The sequence below is a fragment of the Saccopteryx bilineata genome, chromosome 6, assembly GCF_036850765.1.
Source record: "Saccopteryx bilineata isolate mSacBil1 chromosome 6, mSacBil1_pri_phased_curated, whole genome shotgun sequence".
In the NCBI taxonomy this organism is placed as follows: domain Eukaryota; kingdom Metazoa; phylum Chordata; class Mammalia; order Chiroptera; family Emballonuridae; genus Saccopteryx; species Saccopteryx bilineata.
In genome coordinates this window covers 152,024,894-152,043,209 of record NC_089495.1, presented here as the reverse complement: position 1 = coordinate 152,043,209, position 18,316 = coordinate 152,024,894, and the positions used below count along the sequence as shown (strand labels likewise).

Sequence of the window (18,316 nt, the reverse complement as noted above, 5' to 3'; positions counted from 1 at the left end):
GAGGAAATTTAGAAACACTGAAATGACTTAGCAAGATCAAAGCTGTTCAAGTGAGAGAGTCAGAAAATCTAAGTTTTATTCCCTTTCGGTATGTTGAATCATGGTAACCAGTACCATGAAGAGAAATACCTTAGAAATAACATAAAAATCTACTGGACATTAGGAATGAAGTCAGTCACAAACCATAAATTAAATTGTAGTTTTAGAATAAAATGAATAATGAGCAGAAGCTTATCGATTAATTCCATGCTATCAACACAGAAATTGGCAAACTTGTTAAAACACAGCAACAATTCACTTCCTATTTATAGTACTGAGAACACAGCTGAGTTGAGAAAAACAAAATTTTGCACATCTCCAATGTGGCTTAGTCTGTAGCCCAATGTACCCCCTATTCAAAGCTCCTATTTCCTCTTTGTTTGAGATACATTTCTAAAAAGCTTGGTTATGACAAAAATAATGTAGGCCAGCCAGATGGTCTGTTTATTGCTAAATTCCCAATCCTGGGGCACTGCATGACAAATAGTAGGTGCTCAATAACTACTTGATTGGGGAATTGTCTTGAGTGCTGGCTGGAGAATAGTGCTATCTACATGTTAAAATTGTTTGATATTGATACCTTGCTTTAGCTGCCACACTGCTGAACATCCAAACGCCAAGGAATAGTAATTGAAGAGAACCACAGCACACCGGCTGGGGGTGGACCCAAAGCTTATTTAGTAGCTACTTTAATGGTCATTTTGCAGCAGATAGCTCACACAATAGTGACAGCTATGGTGGAGCTCATCCTGAGGTTAAAAACTCCAAGGTAAAATACCCTCCTTGGGCTTGCTGGTGGTCCTGTTTCATAACCAAGTTCCATTCCATCCCTGTAAGCTAGAGGACAGGAAGGCAGTTAGGCATCAAAGAAGGGTCAGATTTAACCCTTAATATAACATTTCTGTATTTGGTGGGATTTTGTGCACAGGTATTTGGGATTTTGTTTTATTTTTATTTATTCATTTTTTTAGAGAGGGACAGAGAGAGAGAGAGAGGAGAGACAGAGAGAGAGAAGGGGGGGGGGAGGAGCTGGAAGCATCAACTCCCATATGTGCCTTGACCAGGCAAGCCCAGGGTTTCGAACTGGCGACTTCAGCATTTCCAGGTCGACGCTTTATCCACTGTGCCACCACAGGTCAGGCCAAAGGGATTTTGTGAAGCTAATATTGAAGTAGGTGCTGCTAGACCCATACCTCAAAAGTCCTTTAAACATGTCAGCTTTAGCCCATCAATATATTCTAGATATTAAATATGTAAGATATTACAAAGTGGCAGTCTAACAGAAAGACTTTAGACTTAGGAAGCCTGGAACCCTGACCTGTCTCCTTCAATGTAAAATAGTGGTGGTACTACCACTACACCCCCACCCCCCGCCATAACCCAAGCAGTTAGATAAAACGCAGGCATGGTGTGTTACAGACACCTAATGAAGACATCCTCATTCAGCATCTCACCAGACTAGGTGATGAGAAAATTCTGGTTGGGCATCTTTTAGTACCTTCAAAACATTTTAAAAAATATTAATTTGAGAGAGGGAGAAAGGAACATCTATTTGTTGTTCCATTTACTTATGCATTCATTGGCTGATTATTTTATGTGCCCTGACCGGGGATTGAATCCGCAACCTTGGCATGTCAAGACAGTGCTCTGAGCTACTAGGGTGCTTTTAGTAACTTGAAAGAACTTTTAAGATTTGTTCTAGTTATAAATTCACAGAATTCTGTGGAAGAGAATGAAGAGGCCAGATAGTTTATGATATTTAAGGTTATTCAAAGTATACAGACATGAAGGATTCACAGAAAATTGGTCTAAATGGGGAGACAATGCAAATGCCAACAATATGAGTTCTGCTGTGATTCTTTTTTTTTTTTAAAGGACTTTATTCATTTTAGAGAGGAGAGAGAGAGAGAGAGAAAGAGAGAGAGAGAGAGAGAAGGGAGGAGCAGGAAGCATCAACTCCCATATGTGCCTTGACCAGGCAAGCCCAGGGTTTTGAACCAGCGACCTCAGCGTTCCAGGTCAATGCTTTATCCACTGCGCCACCACAGGTCAGGCCTCTGCTGTGATTCAATACAAACAATGGCAAGTGAATCTGGAAGATACGATAAAAGCAACTCAATCTGAAATAGCTAGTTAGAACTACAACTATTCTCAGGCTCTATCCAAAGTCAAGCCTAAGGCAAAGAAGGTATAAACATTCAAACGCCTTAAAGGTGTGTCATGAAGACCTCCACTGTTTCTGTCAATATGGTCAACATGCCAGCCAGATTATATTTATTTATTTATTTATTTATACATAGAGACAGAGAGAGGGACAGATAAAAACAGGTCAGGAGAGAGAGTGAAGGAGCATCAATTATTCATTGCAGCATCTTAGTTGTTCATTGATTGCTTTCATTTGTGCCTTGACCAAGGGCCTTCAGCAGTGAGTGACCCCTTGCTTAAGTCAGCAACCTTGGGCTCAAGCCAGTGACCCTGTGCTCAGGCTGGAAGAGCCCACACTCAAACTAGTGACCGTGGTGTTTCAAACCTGGGTCTTCTGCCTCCCAGTCTAATGCTCTATCCATTGCGCCACTGCTCAGTCAGGCTTAGCCAGATTTTTTTGCTCTAGCATCCCAACAGATTCAATAATTGGCTTGCACTAGGGGGTCATATTACTTGGATGGTCTGTATCGCTGAACATGAGGAAATATGCTCAGTTCCTTTCAGTATAACCATGGAGAAACCATGGCTGATTTCTCCAGTCAACTGAGTGGAATGCAAATACACACTTCCCATTTCACAGTGGTTCTAGGGCGTTAAGTTATCCGAGTGTAACAAGTAATGCTGTCTGTATACTTCAAACAAATGTGAGATGATTTACTTTGGCTCAATTCATGTAGTCAAATATAAGTGTGGATGATTGTTGGGCACTGTAATTCATTTCAGAAATGCCCCACTGTATATGGACTCACTTTCTAGCAATTAAAAAAACCTTCTGGGCCCTGGCCGGTTGGCTCAGCGGTAGAGCGTCGGCCTAGTGTGCGGAGGACCCGGGTTCGATTCCTGGCCAGGGCACACAGGAGAAGCGCCCATCTGCTTCTCCACCCCTCCGCCGCGCTTTCCTCTCTCTCTCTCCCCCTCCCGCAGCCAAGGCTCCATTGGAGCAAAGATGGCCCGGGCGCTGGGGATGGCTCTGTGGCCTCTGCCTCAGGCGCTAGAGTGGCTCTGGTCGCAACATGGCGACGCCCAGGATGGGCAGAGCATCGCCCCTGGTGGGCGTGCCGGGTGGATCCCGGTCAGGCGCATGCGGGAGTCTGTCTGACTGTCTCTCCCTGTTTCCAGCTTCAGAAAAATGAAAAAAAAAAAAAAAAAAAAAAAAAAAACCTTCTGGCCCTGGCTGGTTGGCTCAGTGGTAGAGCGTTGGCCTGGCATGCAGAAGTCCTGGGTTTGATTCCCGGCCAGGGCACACAGGAGAAGTGCCCATCTGCTTCTCCACCCCTCCCCCTCTCCTTCCTCTCTGTCTCTCTCTTCCCCTCCCACAGCCGAGGCTCCATTAGAGCAAAGATGGCCCGGGCCCTAGGGATGGCTCCTTGGCCTCTGCCCCAGGCGCTAGAGTGGCTCTGGTCGTGGCAGAGCATCGCCCCCTGGTGGGCAGAGTGTCGCCCCCTGGTGGGAGTGCCAGGTGGATCCTGGTCGGGGGAGTCTGTCTGTCTCTCCCATTTCTAGCTTCAGAAAAATACAAACAAAACAAAACAAAACTTCTGGACCATGACACATAATAAGAAATTAATTTTAGATTACAACCCAGTATATATACATGAATATTTATACACATAAAAAAAGATGCACAAAATTCCTTTATTACATTCTCTGTATTTGATCATGCCAATTCTGTTCTATTTTGCTTTCTGTCTAAAGAATTACTTCACAACTCACTAGTTTTCTTCATCCCTAATTGGGTTACAATGTATATAGTTTGAAGAACATTGAAATGGAGTATTTCTAGCTTTAAACTACTCAGAGAACTATGTAGGGCAATATTTTGGAATTAAGAAAAACAATCCAACAAGCATATTTGTCCATAATATTTTAATACTTTTCCACTCTTAAATACTGGTTTTAATTTTGTGATTGTAACATAGAAGAGCCAACTTTATTAATTTTTAAAAACACCATCAGGATCATAAAGCTATTATGGAATAGTTACACTCTATACACTCCCAAGGTACTTTAAAATGATTATGTTTTGAGTTTATAGATGAACAATGACAATAATCTAAATACATCTGTACAACTTGGACTAAATACTGGTAAAAGTGTTTAATTGGACAAACAACTGATAAGCTTAAAGATAACCAGTAGAATTTCACAAGAGAATCAGCTCAGCCCAACTAAAAATTTCTCAATAGCAATTGACACTGATGTTGTATAGATGTACACATTAGTTTTATAGGTGAACAAGTGGTAAACCTATTCCTTTCTCCTTATTTTGTATTCTTACACCTCTCCCAGACACACATACCCTCCACTTGGTTTGGCTGCCCCTGGGGCAATCCCAAACCAAGAGCTGCTTTGATCACCCTCCACCTCAAAACCAGGAGTCCTGAATTCTAACGAAAACACTATACTCTCTTTCTTGAACTATACAGTGAACAAAAAGGGAACAAAATCCCTCATCACCAATATTTTTAAAATTTCTATCACAGTACAAAAAGAGTAACTGAGTAGAAAGGAGTAAAAAAAAAATTTTTTTTTTGGCTTCGGGAAGAGAAGTAGGAAATAATTGTGGATGAGAAAATATCATGTATATTCAGAGTATGTAGAAATTAGCCATACAGAAATAAACTGCTCACAAAAATTAGGGGTATTTCAAAATCAATACGAAGCTATAAAATATCCCCTAATTTTTGTGAGCACTGTAATTTTAGAGGGTCTGAATAGTGTCTAAAGGCCCAGTACCTCTTCAAATTTTGACATCTTTTAAATTCTTTTCGTATTGTCCTACTCAATTCTAAATCTGGTTGGACAAGATAAACTCTAGTGAAGTAGCAAGTGCAGTTTTCTAAAGGTAAAATGTATCTTTTTCTTTTCTTTTTAATACAAATATTTTAGTGTAATCATTTTATTTACAGAATTACAAAAGTGTATCATTAACAGTGCAAATGAAATAATTAGATTTAGATACTTTGTAAACTTTCCATACCTTTGTAAAATAAAGCTATCTAATTAAGTTATGAGTTACGTGTCTGTGTTCATGATAGTAACCAGGAAAAACGGCAGAGAAACATTTATAGTGGGCATATAGAATTTTTTTTGAAGGTTTGCATCAGTGTCTATGGTGAATACACCTTTCCGCCCCAACCTCCCCAGACTCCCATACCCCAACCCATAGCTGACTGTAAAATAAAATACACATTTGAGGTATAAACTTTTTTTTTCAACATCACAATATAAAATATTAACTGGTGATGTAGTAAACTGAATATAGTTTGTCTTATTTGCCTTAATAGCATTACCACCATAGGCACTTTCCCACTTAGTCAAATTATGAACTGCACTTTCCTAAATAAGGCATATTCCATGCACATCATTAGAGAAAGGAAAATTAAGAATAGAAAAGATTTATGGAGCATGAAATCTGCGTGCTTGTAATGTAAGTGTATGTTTTATACGTATTTTTCTCTCTGTACAGAATAAATATCACTATATCTGATGCAAGTAATTCACTTCCAGGATTGTGCATAATGAGTAATCAGACTAATCCCATCATTAAATTATCACCTTGCATTTATCACTAAGACTCCATTATCATGTATGGAATATATACAGGACATGTTCCATGTGACATGACTTTCTGCTTTACAAAATGAATCTGATTTCTGTTTCAACCGAGATGAACAACTCAGCAAAGCATCTACCAAATGCCTCTGATTATGAAAGCACATTTGTGTCTAAACATAATAAAGACTTTGAAGTGGGCAGTCATTTCTACTTCAATGAGTATAACTCCTTGCCTCAACTCCATGCTTCAAGGTTTTTCAGAGGCCTAAAACTAATAAAACTAAAAAATTATAGTTTACATTTAAGTTCTTATAGCAACTAGGGAAAGAATTTCAGTATAAATCACATGGAATTCTTTATTTCTCTGCTAAAGTTTCTGATCAAGAGGCAAAGAGAAGCATTGCTCACATTTTCTGTGCATATCTTGCAAAATATCTTTTAAACTGCCCAAATTAGAAGAACTATAAAACATACTAATTACTGAATACTAAAAATACTGAGTCAAAAGTTAAATTCAATCTGATTTGCTTTTACAAGTAGTAACTATTCACCCTCTTACAAATTTCACAAAATAACATGAGCTCATTTTATCCTGACCATTTTACCGGAGAGCATTTTATACCCAAAGATTTATACAAATATTTTTGTTTGAAGGCAAAGAGAATCAATTTAGGAATTGCCAAATTGTGTTTCTAACAAACTGGGAAAAAAAAAAAAAGAAAAAAAAAAAGAGCCGTAGCACACAGTACACAACTAAAAATACAAAAAATATATCTAGGGGGAAAAAATACAGTTTTCATTCCTTCTCCATCAGAACCAAGGTTCTTCATGGGAGCAAGACTATCTATAGCAAAGACAAAATCACAGGTTATTCTGAGCCCTCCATTATTAAGAGACACTTTATATGACAACATGAATCATTACAAAAATTAGCAGCAATGAAGTCTATGATTACATATAGCAAAACAAGTCAAAACTCTGGACACAGATTTGACTGTAGGCCTGAAAAAGAAAACCCAGCCAGGTGTCTGATGCACAGAAAGCACATGCCTCCGTGCATTCAACTTTTGTGCTTTTCTTTTGTGCACAAAACCCAATACAACTGAGGATCTTAGGCTGGACCATACTAAATTAAAAATTCTGAAAAAGTTTCCAAAAATTAAAGCATTAATTCCTAGTTGTGATTCAAAGTTGTTGTTCTTTTCTCTTCTAGGATCAAGCAAATAAAAATATAGCCATGTACATGTAATTTTACATGTATTTATAGTTTTATGCTGAGTGCAGAGATCTAGCAGTAGAGAGCTAGTGTTAGGTATTCAGCTTTGCTATTGCAGTATTTCTTCATTTCTGTACACGAGGCCAACATGTTGGGCCATAGGCAAGGCTATAGATCCTACGTTCCAGCTTAGCGCATTCAATTATTTTTTTTCCCTCATGGAATGTCACGCAGCCTTGCTTCAGTCACTGTAGGAAAGAAAATGACAAGTAAAAAATTCAGCAACACGTTATTACTCATAGATGCATGACTACCAGAACACATTCCCCCTACCCTCTCAATTCATGGAATGCACAGGTTCTCTACTAAGATTTACTTTTAAGGATTTTCAACTTTAAGAACATAAAATTATCCCATAAGAAGGAATAGAAGGTATAGGAATCTTTTGAAATAAAATACTGAAAAGGATAATGTGATACATGAAAGCAAAGTAGGAATCAACCAGAGGTCTCTGGATTTATACCCCACAAACTGGAATTTCTTTTTTCTTATTCTTCAATAAAAATTATGCTAAAGAATTTTCCAAGAATTTTAAATTTTACTAAGGCTATGAAAAATGAAGTCTGCCTTATCTTAAATTAAAAAGCTCAGATCTTGTCAAATGTGTTTAACAATTTGACTAACAGTTTTTTGTTAGTGTTTATTTTATTGACTTTAGAGAGAGGAAAGGAGAGACACACAGACGATAGGAACACTGATCTGTTTCTCTATGTGCCCTGACGAGGGATCAAACTGACAACTTCTGTGCTTTAGCATGATGCTCTAGCCAACCGAGCTATCTAGTCAGGGCTTGACTAAACAGTTTTTAATATCTTTGGACCTCATCAACCTTATGGAATTTCTCTAAAGATAATACTGACTATTGAAAGTTACTATTTTCCCATCACCAAAATTAAGAATGCTAGCTTTCCTGAGACTTCATTGCTAGAATCTACTTAATACCTATAACTTCTAAAATTATTGTGGAACAAATTTACTTTAAGTGAACAAAGATCTTTACCACATGTTAAAGTCTGAATTTGGTTCTTTGTCAGAAAGAAGCTCAACATAAGACTCAAGGCCGGAGCCAAGTTTGGGCCAGTGAGTCTTTCCATTTCTATCTTTACATACATATACACAAGTCCACACACAATGCTTCCTCCTCCTTCTCCTGAGGTATTTCTTTTCTCAAAAGATCTCAACACTTTCCTTCCCAGGACCACTAAATAGAAGAATGTGTGTGTGCACACACAGAGTCAATAAAAAAAATACCCATAACTAGCAGTTTAGAGGTCAATGCTAGTAATATGTTAGTATGTATATTTTAAATGTTTAAGAAAATTATTCTTCAAAGGGGTAGGGGGTGCCCTGCAGCCTCAGTCATGGATGTGAGCAAGATGAATTCACAGAAGTTGGAGGGAAGATGCTGCCTCTAGTTTCCAACAAATCTCCATTAAAGCTACTGAGTGTCGAAGCGGCAAGATGGCGCTGGAGTAGGCAGACGTACCAACTCCCACCTCCCAGAACCACAGTGGATTACAACTTAATTTTAAGAACCATCATCTGGAAAAACCAACTTTGGACTAAACTAAGAGGACGCTTTAACCAAGGATCACTGAAGAAGCCACACTGAGACCACTAGGAAAAGTGGAAATGCGGAGAGGGCTGCCCAGCTCCCGGGAGTGAAGAGCAGCCTGGAGAGATTCGTGTGGCAGGAAGTAGTTTAGTGCAGAGGAGAGGGTCCTGGGACCCAGGAACGAAGCCCCAGCCTGCAGCCCCAGAGCCTAGAAGAGGCGTACGGACAGTATTTAGCTGCGAAACAAGTCAGGATACTGTTTGCAAACAAGAGACAGATTTCTCAGACCCATGAATTGTCTTAAAAGGACCACGCAGAAAACCTCTTTCACAACCACCCACTCGGGGGTCTGGGGGACAGGGAGAGCTGAGAGGACTGGAGTAGCAGGAAGAGCGTTTAATCTAGGCGGCAGAAGGAGAAACACTTTGAGGAATAGCCACCCTAATGACTGGCTGAGTCACTTCCCAAATCTAAAGTGAAAATGTTTCCTGGAACCAGCAATACCAGCAAAGGGAAGTAGGTCACCAGCCAAACAGAAGCTCTCCTGCTGCAGTCAGAGCACAGTTGCTTAGAAGGAGGGAGCCTTGGGAATACAGTATTGAGTGCTAAGGTCTGAGCTGCATTGCCACTCCCACACTGCTGAGTGCTTGCTGGAGGGCGGGCAGTGGCAGGACGCGAAAGCGCTATCCTATCAGCGGAGGTGGAAGCCAGGGAAGCCCCACTGAGGCCTGGCGTGAGCTCAGTACCCACCAGCGGGGGCGGAGGCTGAGGGCGACTGTGGTGGTGGAAGGGATGTATGAAAGTGGTCCGAAAGCTGAACACCCACTAGTGGGTGGTAGGGACCAGATTGACTACCACTGCTATAGACCAATATACCTGATGAACTTAGATGTTAAAATTCTCAAAAAAAATTTAGCAAACCGAATCCAGCAATACATGAAAAAAAATCATACATCATGATCAGTTGGGATTTATTCTATAGACAAGGCTGGTACAGTATCTGCAAATCAATTAATGTGATTCAACACATAAACAAAAAAAAGGATAAAAATCACAGGATAATATCAATAGATACAGAAAAGGCATTTGATAAAATTCAACATAGTTCTGGAATTCTTAGCCACAGCAATCAGACAAAAAAAAAAAAAAAAGAAATAAAATGCATCAAATTAAAAAAAAACTATCATTATTTGCTGATGATATGATACTGTACATAGAAAACCCTAAAGTAAAAAAACTACTGGACTTGATAAATGAATTCAGCAAGGTGGCAGGATATAAAATCAATATTCAGAAATCAGTGGCATTTTTATACAGCAACAATGAACTATGTAAAAAAGAAACTAAAAAAAACCAATCCCAGTCAACTTTGCTAAAAAAAAAAAAAAATAATAATAAAGTACCTAGGAGTAAATTTAACCAAAGAGGTTAAAGACTTGTTCTTGAAAAATGATAAAACATTGTTAAAGAAAATCAAGGAAGATACAAACAAGTGGAAGCATATACCGTGTTCATGGATAGGAAGAATAAACATCATTAAAATGTCTATATTACCCAAAGCAATCTATAAATTCAATGCAGTTCCTATTAAAATACCAATGATATACTTCAAAGTTACAGAATATTCCAAAAATTTATATGGAACCAAATAAAGAACATGAATAGCCTCAGCAATCCTGAAAAAGAAGAATAAAGTGGGTGGTATCACATTTCCTGATATCAAGTTATACTACAAGCCTATCATACTCAAAACAGCTTGGTATTGGCATAAGAACAGGCATATAGATCAATGGAACCGAACAGAGAAGTCAAAAATAAACCCACACCTATATGGACAATTGGTATTTGACAAAGGAGATAAGAGCATACAATGGAGTAAAGACATTCTCTTTAACAAATGGTGTTGGGAAAATTGGACAGCTACCTGCAAAAAAATGAAACTAGATTACCAACTTACGCCATTCATAAAAATAAACTCAGAATGGATAAGATTTAAATGTCAGTCATGAAACCATAAACATCTTGAAAGAAAACATAGGCAGTAAGCTCTCTGATATCTCTCATAGCAATATTTTTGCTGATTTAGCTCCACGAGCAAGTGAAATAAAGGACAGGATGAACAAATGGGACTACATGAAACTAAAAAGCTTTTGCACAGCTAACGACACCATTAACAAAATAAAAAGACAACCCACACAATGGGAGAATATATTTGCCAATAAGTCTGATAAGGGGTTAATAACCAAAATTTATAAAAACTTGTAAAACTCAACACCAGGAAGATAAACAATCCAATCAAAAAATGGGCAAAATAAATGAATAGACATTTCTTCAAAGAGGACCTACAGATGGCCAATACGCATATGAAAAAATGCTCAACATCACTAATCATTAGAGAAATGCAAATTAAAACCACAATGAGATATCACCTCACACCAGTCAGAATGGCACTTACTAGCAAAACAACACAGAATAAGTGCTGGTGAGGATGTGGAGAAAAGGGAACCCTCCTGCACTGCTGGTGGGAATGCAGATTGGTTCAGCCACTGTGGAAAACAGTGTGGAGATTCCTAAAAAAATTAAAAATTGAAGTGCCCTTTGACCCAGCTATCCCACTTTTAGGAATACAGTCTACGAATACGAAGTCACTGATTCAAAAGAAGAAATGCACCCCCATGTTTATGGCAGCATTGTTTACAATAGCCAAGATGTGGAAACAGCCCAGTGTCCATCAGTGGACAAGTGGATTAAAAAGCAGTGGTACATATATACAATGGGATACTATGGGGCCATGAAAAAGAAGGAAATCTTACCTTCTGTGACAACATGGAAGGACCTAGAAACTATTACGTTAAGTGAAATAAGCCAGACAAAGAAAGAAAAATATCATACGACCTCACTCATTTTAGGAATCCAATGAACAATGTGAACTAAGGAACAGAACAGAGGCAGAGGTGGGGATCAAAGGGACCAGAGAGAAAGCGGTCAGAGGGAAAGTAGAAGAGAAGTTGGGATCAGAGAAGGAAAAGAGATTAATGGGTTTATATATACATAGCATAGAATATACAGAGAACAGAACAGCAAATCCTGGAGGGAAGGGGGGGGAATTGTGGGGAGGGGGCTTGGGGGGGCCCAAGGGGGAGTAAGGGGGTGGGGGGATATATTCAGTGGGACACTTGAATCTCTATGTAAACACAAATTAAAATCATAAATTAAAAAAAAATTATTCTTCTTATAGTTGACAGCACGTTCTATACAGGGGTGGACAAAAGTAGGTTTACAGTTGTTCATATGGAAAAATATATAATACAAGAATAACAAAGCCTGACCAGGTGGTGGTGCAGTGGATAGAGTGACGGCGAAGGACTGGGACGTGGAATATCCAGGTTCGAGACCCCGAGGTCGCTAGCTTGAGCACAGGCTCATCTGGCTTGAGAAAGGCTCACCAGCTTGTACCCAAGGTCTCTGGTTTGAGCAAGGGGTCACTCGCTCTGCTGTAGCCCACTGGTCAAGGCACATATGAGAAAGCAATCAATGAACAACTAAGGTGCTCAACGAAGAACTGATGGTTCTCATCTCTCTTCCTTTCTGTCCCTGTCTCTCTCTCTGTCTCTGTCACACACAAATATATAATACAAGAATAAATTCTGTTTTGCATACTCACAACTGTAAACATACTTTCTCCTCACCCTGTGTATAACTGCATTCTCATTTTTTCTGCTTAATATATGGTTATATTTTCTGCCTTGCAAGGTTGGGAGTAAAGGTGAAGAAGAGAAAAACAGGGCTGCATGCTTGGTCTTGGCTACAGAGCAAACAGCAACTTTTTAAAAATCTTAATGCTGTGGGCAGAGACACCCAGCTAAGCAAGGTGACAAGGCTGCTGCCATTGTGTGGCATCATGTTTCTGGTTTGACAAAGACAGTGTAGAGGTAGAATCAATAAGGAATTATGTGTCCAGATCTACCCATAATAATCCTAAAGTACAAAATATTCTATATAGTCAGCACATTTACGCAATGCACTCATGCCTGAAGAGAGGATTCCTCAAAGGTCAGGCTGTATCTCAAAGCACTTATTTAGCATTCAGATCCATGAGGACAGAACCTACACTGCTCACAAAAATTAGGGGATATTTTATCGCTTCATATTCACTTTGAAATATCCTCTAATTTTTTGTGAGCAGTACATTAACATTTGCAGGTCACCTTTTTCCTGGGAATAGCTAAATACGTTGGGGCATCAATGCAATAACCTTTGTATTACCCTCTGACAACAAATTAGCTTTTGAGTTTTTTTAAAAAAGACATACTATAGACACTATCAGAAATCAGATTTAACCGAAAGCATCAGTCATTAGATGATAATTTTCATCTCAAAAAATTGATAGAAGAATATAAAGTTCTCAGCCAATGATTTAATGTTCAGTGTAGGGAAGAATGAAAGGATGTTCATATATACTTATTGCCTATCAATTATACTTTGGTAATATCTATTAAAAATTTAAATATTAACATACAGTGAGAGTTTATAGAAACAGAATTACACAAATGTTCTCCGATGCACCCAAGATGTTCAAACTCATTCATAAGAGAAATACAACTAAAACTACATGGTGAGAGTATTTTAACCTATCAAGTTAGAAAAAATCAGAAAGTTTCACTTAACACATTGCATGACAGGGTGTAGAGAAATGGGCACTATAATACATTACTGCTGGTGAGATGGAAATTAATACAAGTACTACAGAGGGCAATAACCCAAGCTGCACAAACCCCCAGAGTTCTGGCAGTGAAACATCAAGTAATTTATCCAACATGTAAACTTAAATTTATCCCACATTTAAACTTGTAAATGCAAAATGACATATGGATATAACTGCAATACTGTTCTCATGAAAATTGGAAACAATTTTAACATCTACAAATGGAGGCTAAATTATGTACATCCATACAATAAGATACTGTGTAGTCTTAAGAATGAAGAAGCTCTGGCCTGACCTGTGGTGGCGCAGTGGATAAAGCATCAACCTGGAAATGCTGAGGTCGCCGGTTCAAAGCCCTGGGCTTGCCTGGTCAAGGCACATATGGGAGTTGATGCTTCCAGCTCCTCCCCCCTTCTCTCTCTCTGTTTCTCTCTCTCCCTCTCTCTCTCCTCTCCAAAAATGAATAAATAAAATTAAAAAAAAAAAAAAAAAAAAAAGAATGAAGAAGCTCTGTACCAATATGTAAAGACCTTCAAGATAAAGTGGGAAAGCAAGATGCAGAACAGTGTGCATGGTATGCTAAGTTTTCATGGGCCATAATTGCTAATGTGTGAGAGAAATACAACTGTATTTGCTCAAGGCATTAAAAAACCTCTGGACAAATACACAAGAAATTAGTAATATCAGTTATATAGTTTTGTGTGTGTGAAGGGAAGACGAAACTGGGCAAATAGGGAATAAATTTTATTGTATATCTTGATCCTTTTGACTTCTGAACTATGTTAATATATAACTTATTTAATAAAAAAATAAACATTTTGGCTCCTTGTACAAATCTGTGCTTTTTTTTTTTTTAGTGAGCAAGAGACAGAAAGACAGACAGGGACAGAAAGATAGGAAAGAAGAAGATGAGAAGAATAAAATTTTCATTGCAGCACCTTAGCTGTTCATCAATTGCTTTCTCATATGTGCCTTGATTAGGGAGCTATAGCCGAGCCTGTGACCCCTTGCTCAAGTAAGTGACCTTTGGGCTCAAGCCAGCGACCCCTCACTCCAGCTGGCAACCTCAAGGTTTCGAATCTGGGTCCTCTGCGTCCAAGGCTGATGCCCTATTCACTGTGCCACTGACATGTCAGGCTTAATGCAGCATTTTTTGACAGTAAAAACATAAAACCAATATAGACGTTATTTTGTGGACTAGTTAATAAATTCTGCTTCCCTATATATTCATGTACAGATATTTCCTGCCTTTTTGTACTTTTTTTTGTTTTTGCGCTCAAAACAAAATGTTTTGATGTTTTGTTGTATACATCTCATATCTTTATATGGAATAATTAAAATATATTAATTACAAAAATAATCTACAAAACAGTAAGTATAGAATAAACTTTTTTTTAAGTAAGAGAGAGACAAAGAGACTGGAAGGTAGAAAGATAAGAAGCATCAACTTGTAGTTGTGTCACTTTAGTTCAGGGTTGGGAACCTATGGCTTGCAAGCCAGATGTGGCTCTTTTAATAGCTGCATCTGGCTCGCGGACAAATCTTTAATAAAAAAAATAACAACATTAAAAATATAAAACATTCTCATGTATTACAATCCATTCATTTCCTAACGCTCATGTTCATGGTTGCGGGTGGCTGGACCAATCACAGCTGTCCTCCGGGACAACACCAAATTTTATTGAATCATGCGTAACGTACATGGGTCGTTGTATGGCTCTCATGGAATTACATTTTAAAATATGTGGCGTTCATGGCATTCTCAGCCAAAAAGGTTCCCGACCCTTGCTTTCGTTGTTCATTGATTGCTTTTCATATGTGGCTTAACTGGGGGGCTCTAGCTGAGCCAGTGACCCCTTGCTCAAGCCAGAGACCACTGAGCTCAAGCCAGTGACCATGCGGTCATGTCTATGATCTCACGCTTAAGCTGGTGAGCCTGTGCTCAAGCAGGTGACTTCAGGTTTTCAAACCTCAGTCCTCAGCTTCTGAGGTTGATGCTCTATCCACTACACCACCACTGGTCAGGCAGAATAAAAACATTTTTAAAGCCAATCAAAAAAATATATACGTAAGTACATATATATAAAAATCTAAAAAAATATCCCACAAACCTAAATAGTAAGTTCTATGAGGGAAAAGAAACAGAGAATTTATACTTCTGAAATTCTATAGTTCTATATTGTTAAAATTTCTTTAAATGAGCAGGTATTATTTACCATATTTCCCCATGTATAAGACGCACCTTGGGGGGGGGGGGGCCCCGCAAAGCTTGGGGTCTAAAATTTATACAGTGGTTGTAGTTTTTGTACTTGCATTTCCCGCCTTTTTGTACTTGTTTTTGCACTCACTGTTGTAGATAATTTGACACCAGCAGGAAGAGTGAAGAAACCAACTCATAGGAGAAGTTTGTACCTGGGTGAAAAGATCCTGAGGTAATATCAAGATTGAGATCTTTATTAAATCATTTAAGAAGTGTGGCATTTCAAATTACACAGATGGAACCGAGGACGATGCCATATGAAGACAGTGATTCATCATCAGACACAGATGAAGACAAGTTTGTAAATGGGAGTTTTGACAATGATAGGGAGTTTTATATAAATTTTATGATAAATGAAACTTAAGTTCAAAAACTTTATGTAATACACTTTTTTTCAAATTTCAGGCCCCCAAATTAAGGTGCGTCTTATACATGTGAGCATTTTATACATGGGGAAATACGGTAACATAAGCAGAAAAAAAAATTTTAAGGCTATACAAATTATAACCCTTTATCTGGGAATATCATAAAACACAGAAACTACTTTCAATACTTAACTAAATTTTTATTATTATTAAAACAATTTTTTAAAATTTATTGATTTTACTGAGACAGGAAGAGAGATGGGGAGAAGCACAGGGAAAGAGGGACAGGGAGAAAGAGAGAGAGAGAGATATCAATCTGTTCTTGTATGTGTTCTGACCAGGGATCAAACTGGCAACCTCTGTACTTTGTGACAAAGCTCTAACCAACCAAGCTACCTGACCAGTACATTTTTGATATCTGAAGAATTATGGTAGAGTTGAAAAAGAGGACAACATAGATCTTCCAGTACCTGTTAATACTAGAACAGGATAGGTTTTCCTGCTGTTTTCTCTTGGACATAAGAAGTAAAACGTTTTAGAAACTTTGGATACTCTCGTTTTGCCACTGCCCTTAATACTGAGGCTGGTGCCCATCCTCCAGGGTTCACTGCAAGTTAAAGAAAAATTAAAATATGTTAAGATATAACTCTCCAAATACATGTGAAACATTCATTTTGTTTGCTTTTTAAAAAAATTCAAAATTGGCATCTCTTAAAAATCTTGACTATTAATCCTTAATATTAACTACCAAACAAGAACAGATAACAACTAAGAAATCATTTATTACCTTTCTGAAGTGTTCTTGATTCCCTAAATTATATTTTAATATTAGTATAGCTACACTTTAGGTCACTTGAGGCAGATTTTTCATCAAACTCCTATAATCAAATAGTAACTTACTCAGGCATAACTATCTCTTTAAACACATTAGCAATTATGGCCCATGATTAGATGGACTTCAGTAACTACTGCAGGTAGGAAACAAGTGTAAAAGGAACCAAAGTATCAGGGCTGTCCAGCTTCAGGCAGATTTTAAAAACATGTAACTAGCAACTAAAAATGACTAGGGACCAATCAAGGATGCACCCTGATTATAGGAAATGTGCAAGAGTGATAATAAGAAAAAAAAACAGCTAATTTCCTTTTCTACTATTGCTTACACTCCTAATTCTACGTAAATTCTTTTAGGTAAATATTTAACAAAATGGTTCTAAAAACCAACAATATGTGACAGTGATCTAAAATTTACCTATCCAATTCCAGCATCAAAAATTCTGATACAGTAGTTCCAGTATGAAATTCAGGTTTGTATATTTCAGTTTCCTGACAGTTTTCATATACATATTTCCAAATTAAAAAAGAATAAAAATTCAAAAGGCATTTGTAATGGTATTTGTCCAAACAGTCAGTTATCATGTAGATCATACTAAGAACATTCACATTACCAAGAAGTAAAAACAAACAACGAAATACATACCATTAGCTACGTATGTAATCTTGCATAAAATATTGTCCCTGCTAATCTCCTGGTTTCCTTCTGGTGGGCTTACCAAGGTTTGGCAAATCATAGCAATATTTATTTTGGCACGGACACATCGATTGTTCAGCTGCCAAAACAAAAAATGGAACGAAACTCCAGTAAAGCGATAACTAGCATTTTTTTTTTTCCTGAAGTGAGAAGTGGGGAGGCAGAGAGACAGACTCTCGCATGTGCCCAACCAGGATCCACCCCTAGGGAGCAATGCTCTGCCCATCTGGGGCATTGCTCCATTTTAACTATAGCCATTCTAGTGCCTGAGGCAGAGGCCATGAAGCCATTCTCAGCGCCTGGACCAACTTTGCTCCAGTGAAGCCTCGGCTGTGGGAGGGGAAGAGAGAGACAGAGAGGAAGGAGAGGGGGAAGGGTGGAGAAGCAGATGGGCAGTTCTCCTGTGTGTCCTGACCAGGAATTGAACCCGGAACTTCCACACGCTGGGCTGATGCTCTACCACTGAGCCAGCTGGCCAGGGCTGATAACCAGCATTTTGTAATCTCTACTGGTCTGATACTACACTAGGTTAACTGAAGTCATAACTCATCAAAATCTCCAACAAAATCTTAAAAGCACCAAGAGATAACATATGCCAAGATGATATGACACCAGAAATGATTTTCCCTCCTCTTACTTAGTAGAGCTAAATCGAGGTAGAAACCACAGACCATGGCTTGAGAGGCAACTGGGAGTTGTACCCCTCAACACAATCACCTAACCTCAAGAGGAAAACAGACCTGCTGACATGTTCACAGCCATGACTACTGTGCCTCAGGTAGTGCATGGGCTGTGTTATTTCAAGAAGCCAACATAACACAAAAT

The 18,316-nt window shown here is 38.5% G+C and overlaps 1 protein-coding gene across 2 annotated transcripts in view; it reads right to left on the bottom strand.

Annotated features, from left to right (window-relative positions):
* Positions 1–3,860: 3,860 nt before the first annotated feature.
* The window catches only part of CERT1 (ceramide transporter 1), a 145,468-nt gene continuing 131,012 nt past the window's right edge, over positions 3,861–18,316 (bottom strand). For both annotated transcript variants that reach the window (XM_066234647.1, XM_066234646.1), the window contains 3 exons: positions 17,441–17,570; positions 16,434–16,570; positions 3,861–7,266 (listed from right to left, as the gene is read on the bottom strand). In XM_066234647.1, the coding sequence (XP_066090744.1) occupies positions 16,443–16,570; positions 17,441–17,570 (258 nt within the window). In that variant the 3' untranslated portion in view covers positions 3,861–7,266; positions 16,434–16,442. The remainder of the gene's footprint in view (positions 7,267–16,433; positions 16,571–17,440; positions 17,571–18,316) is intronic.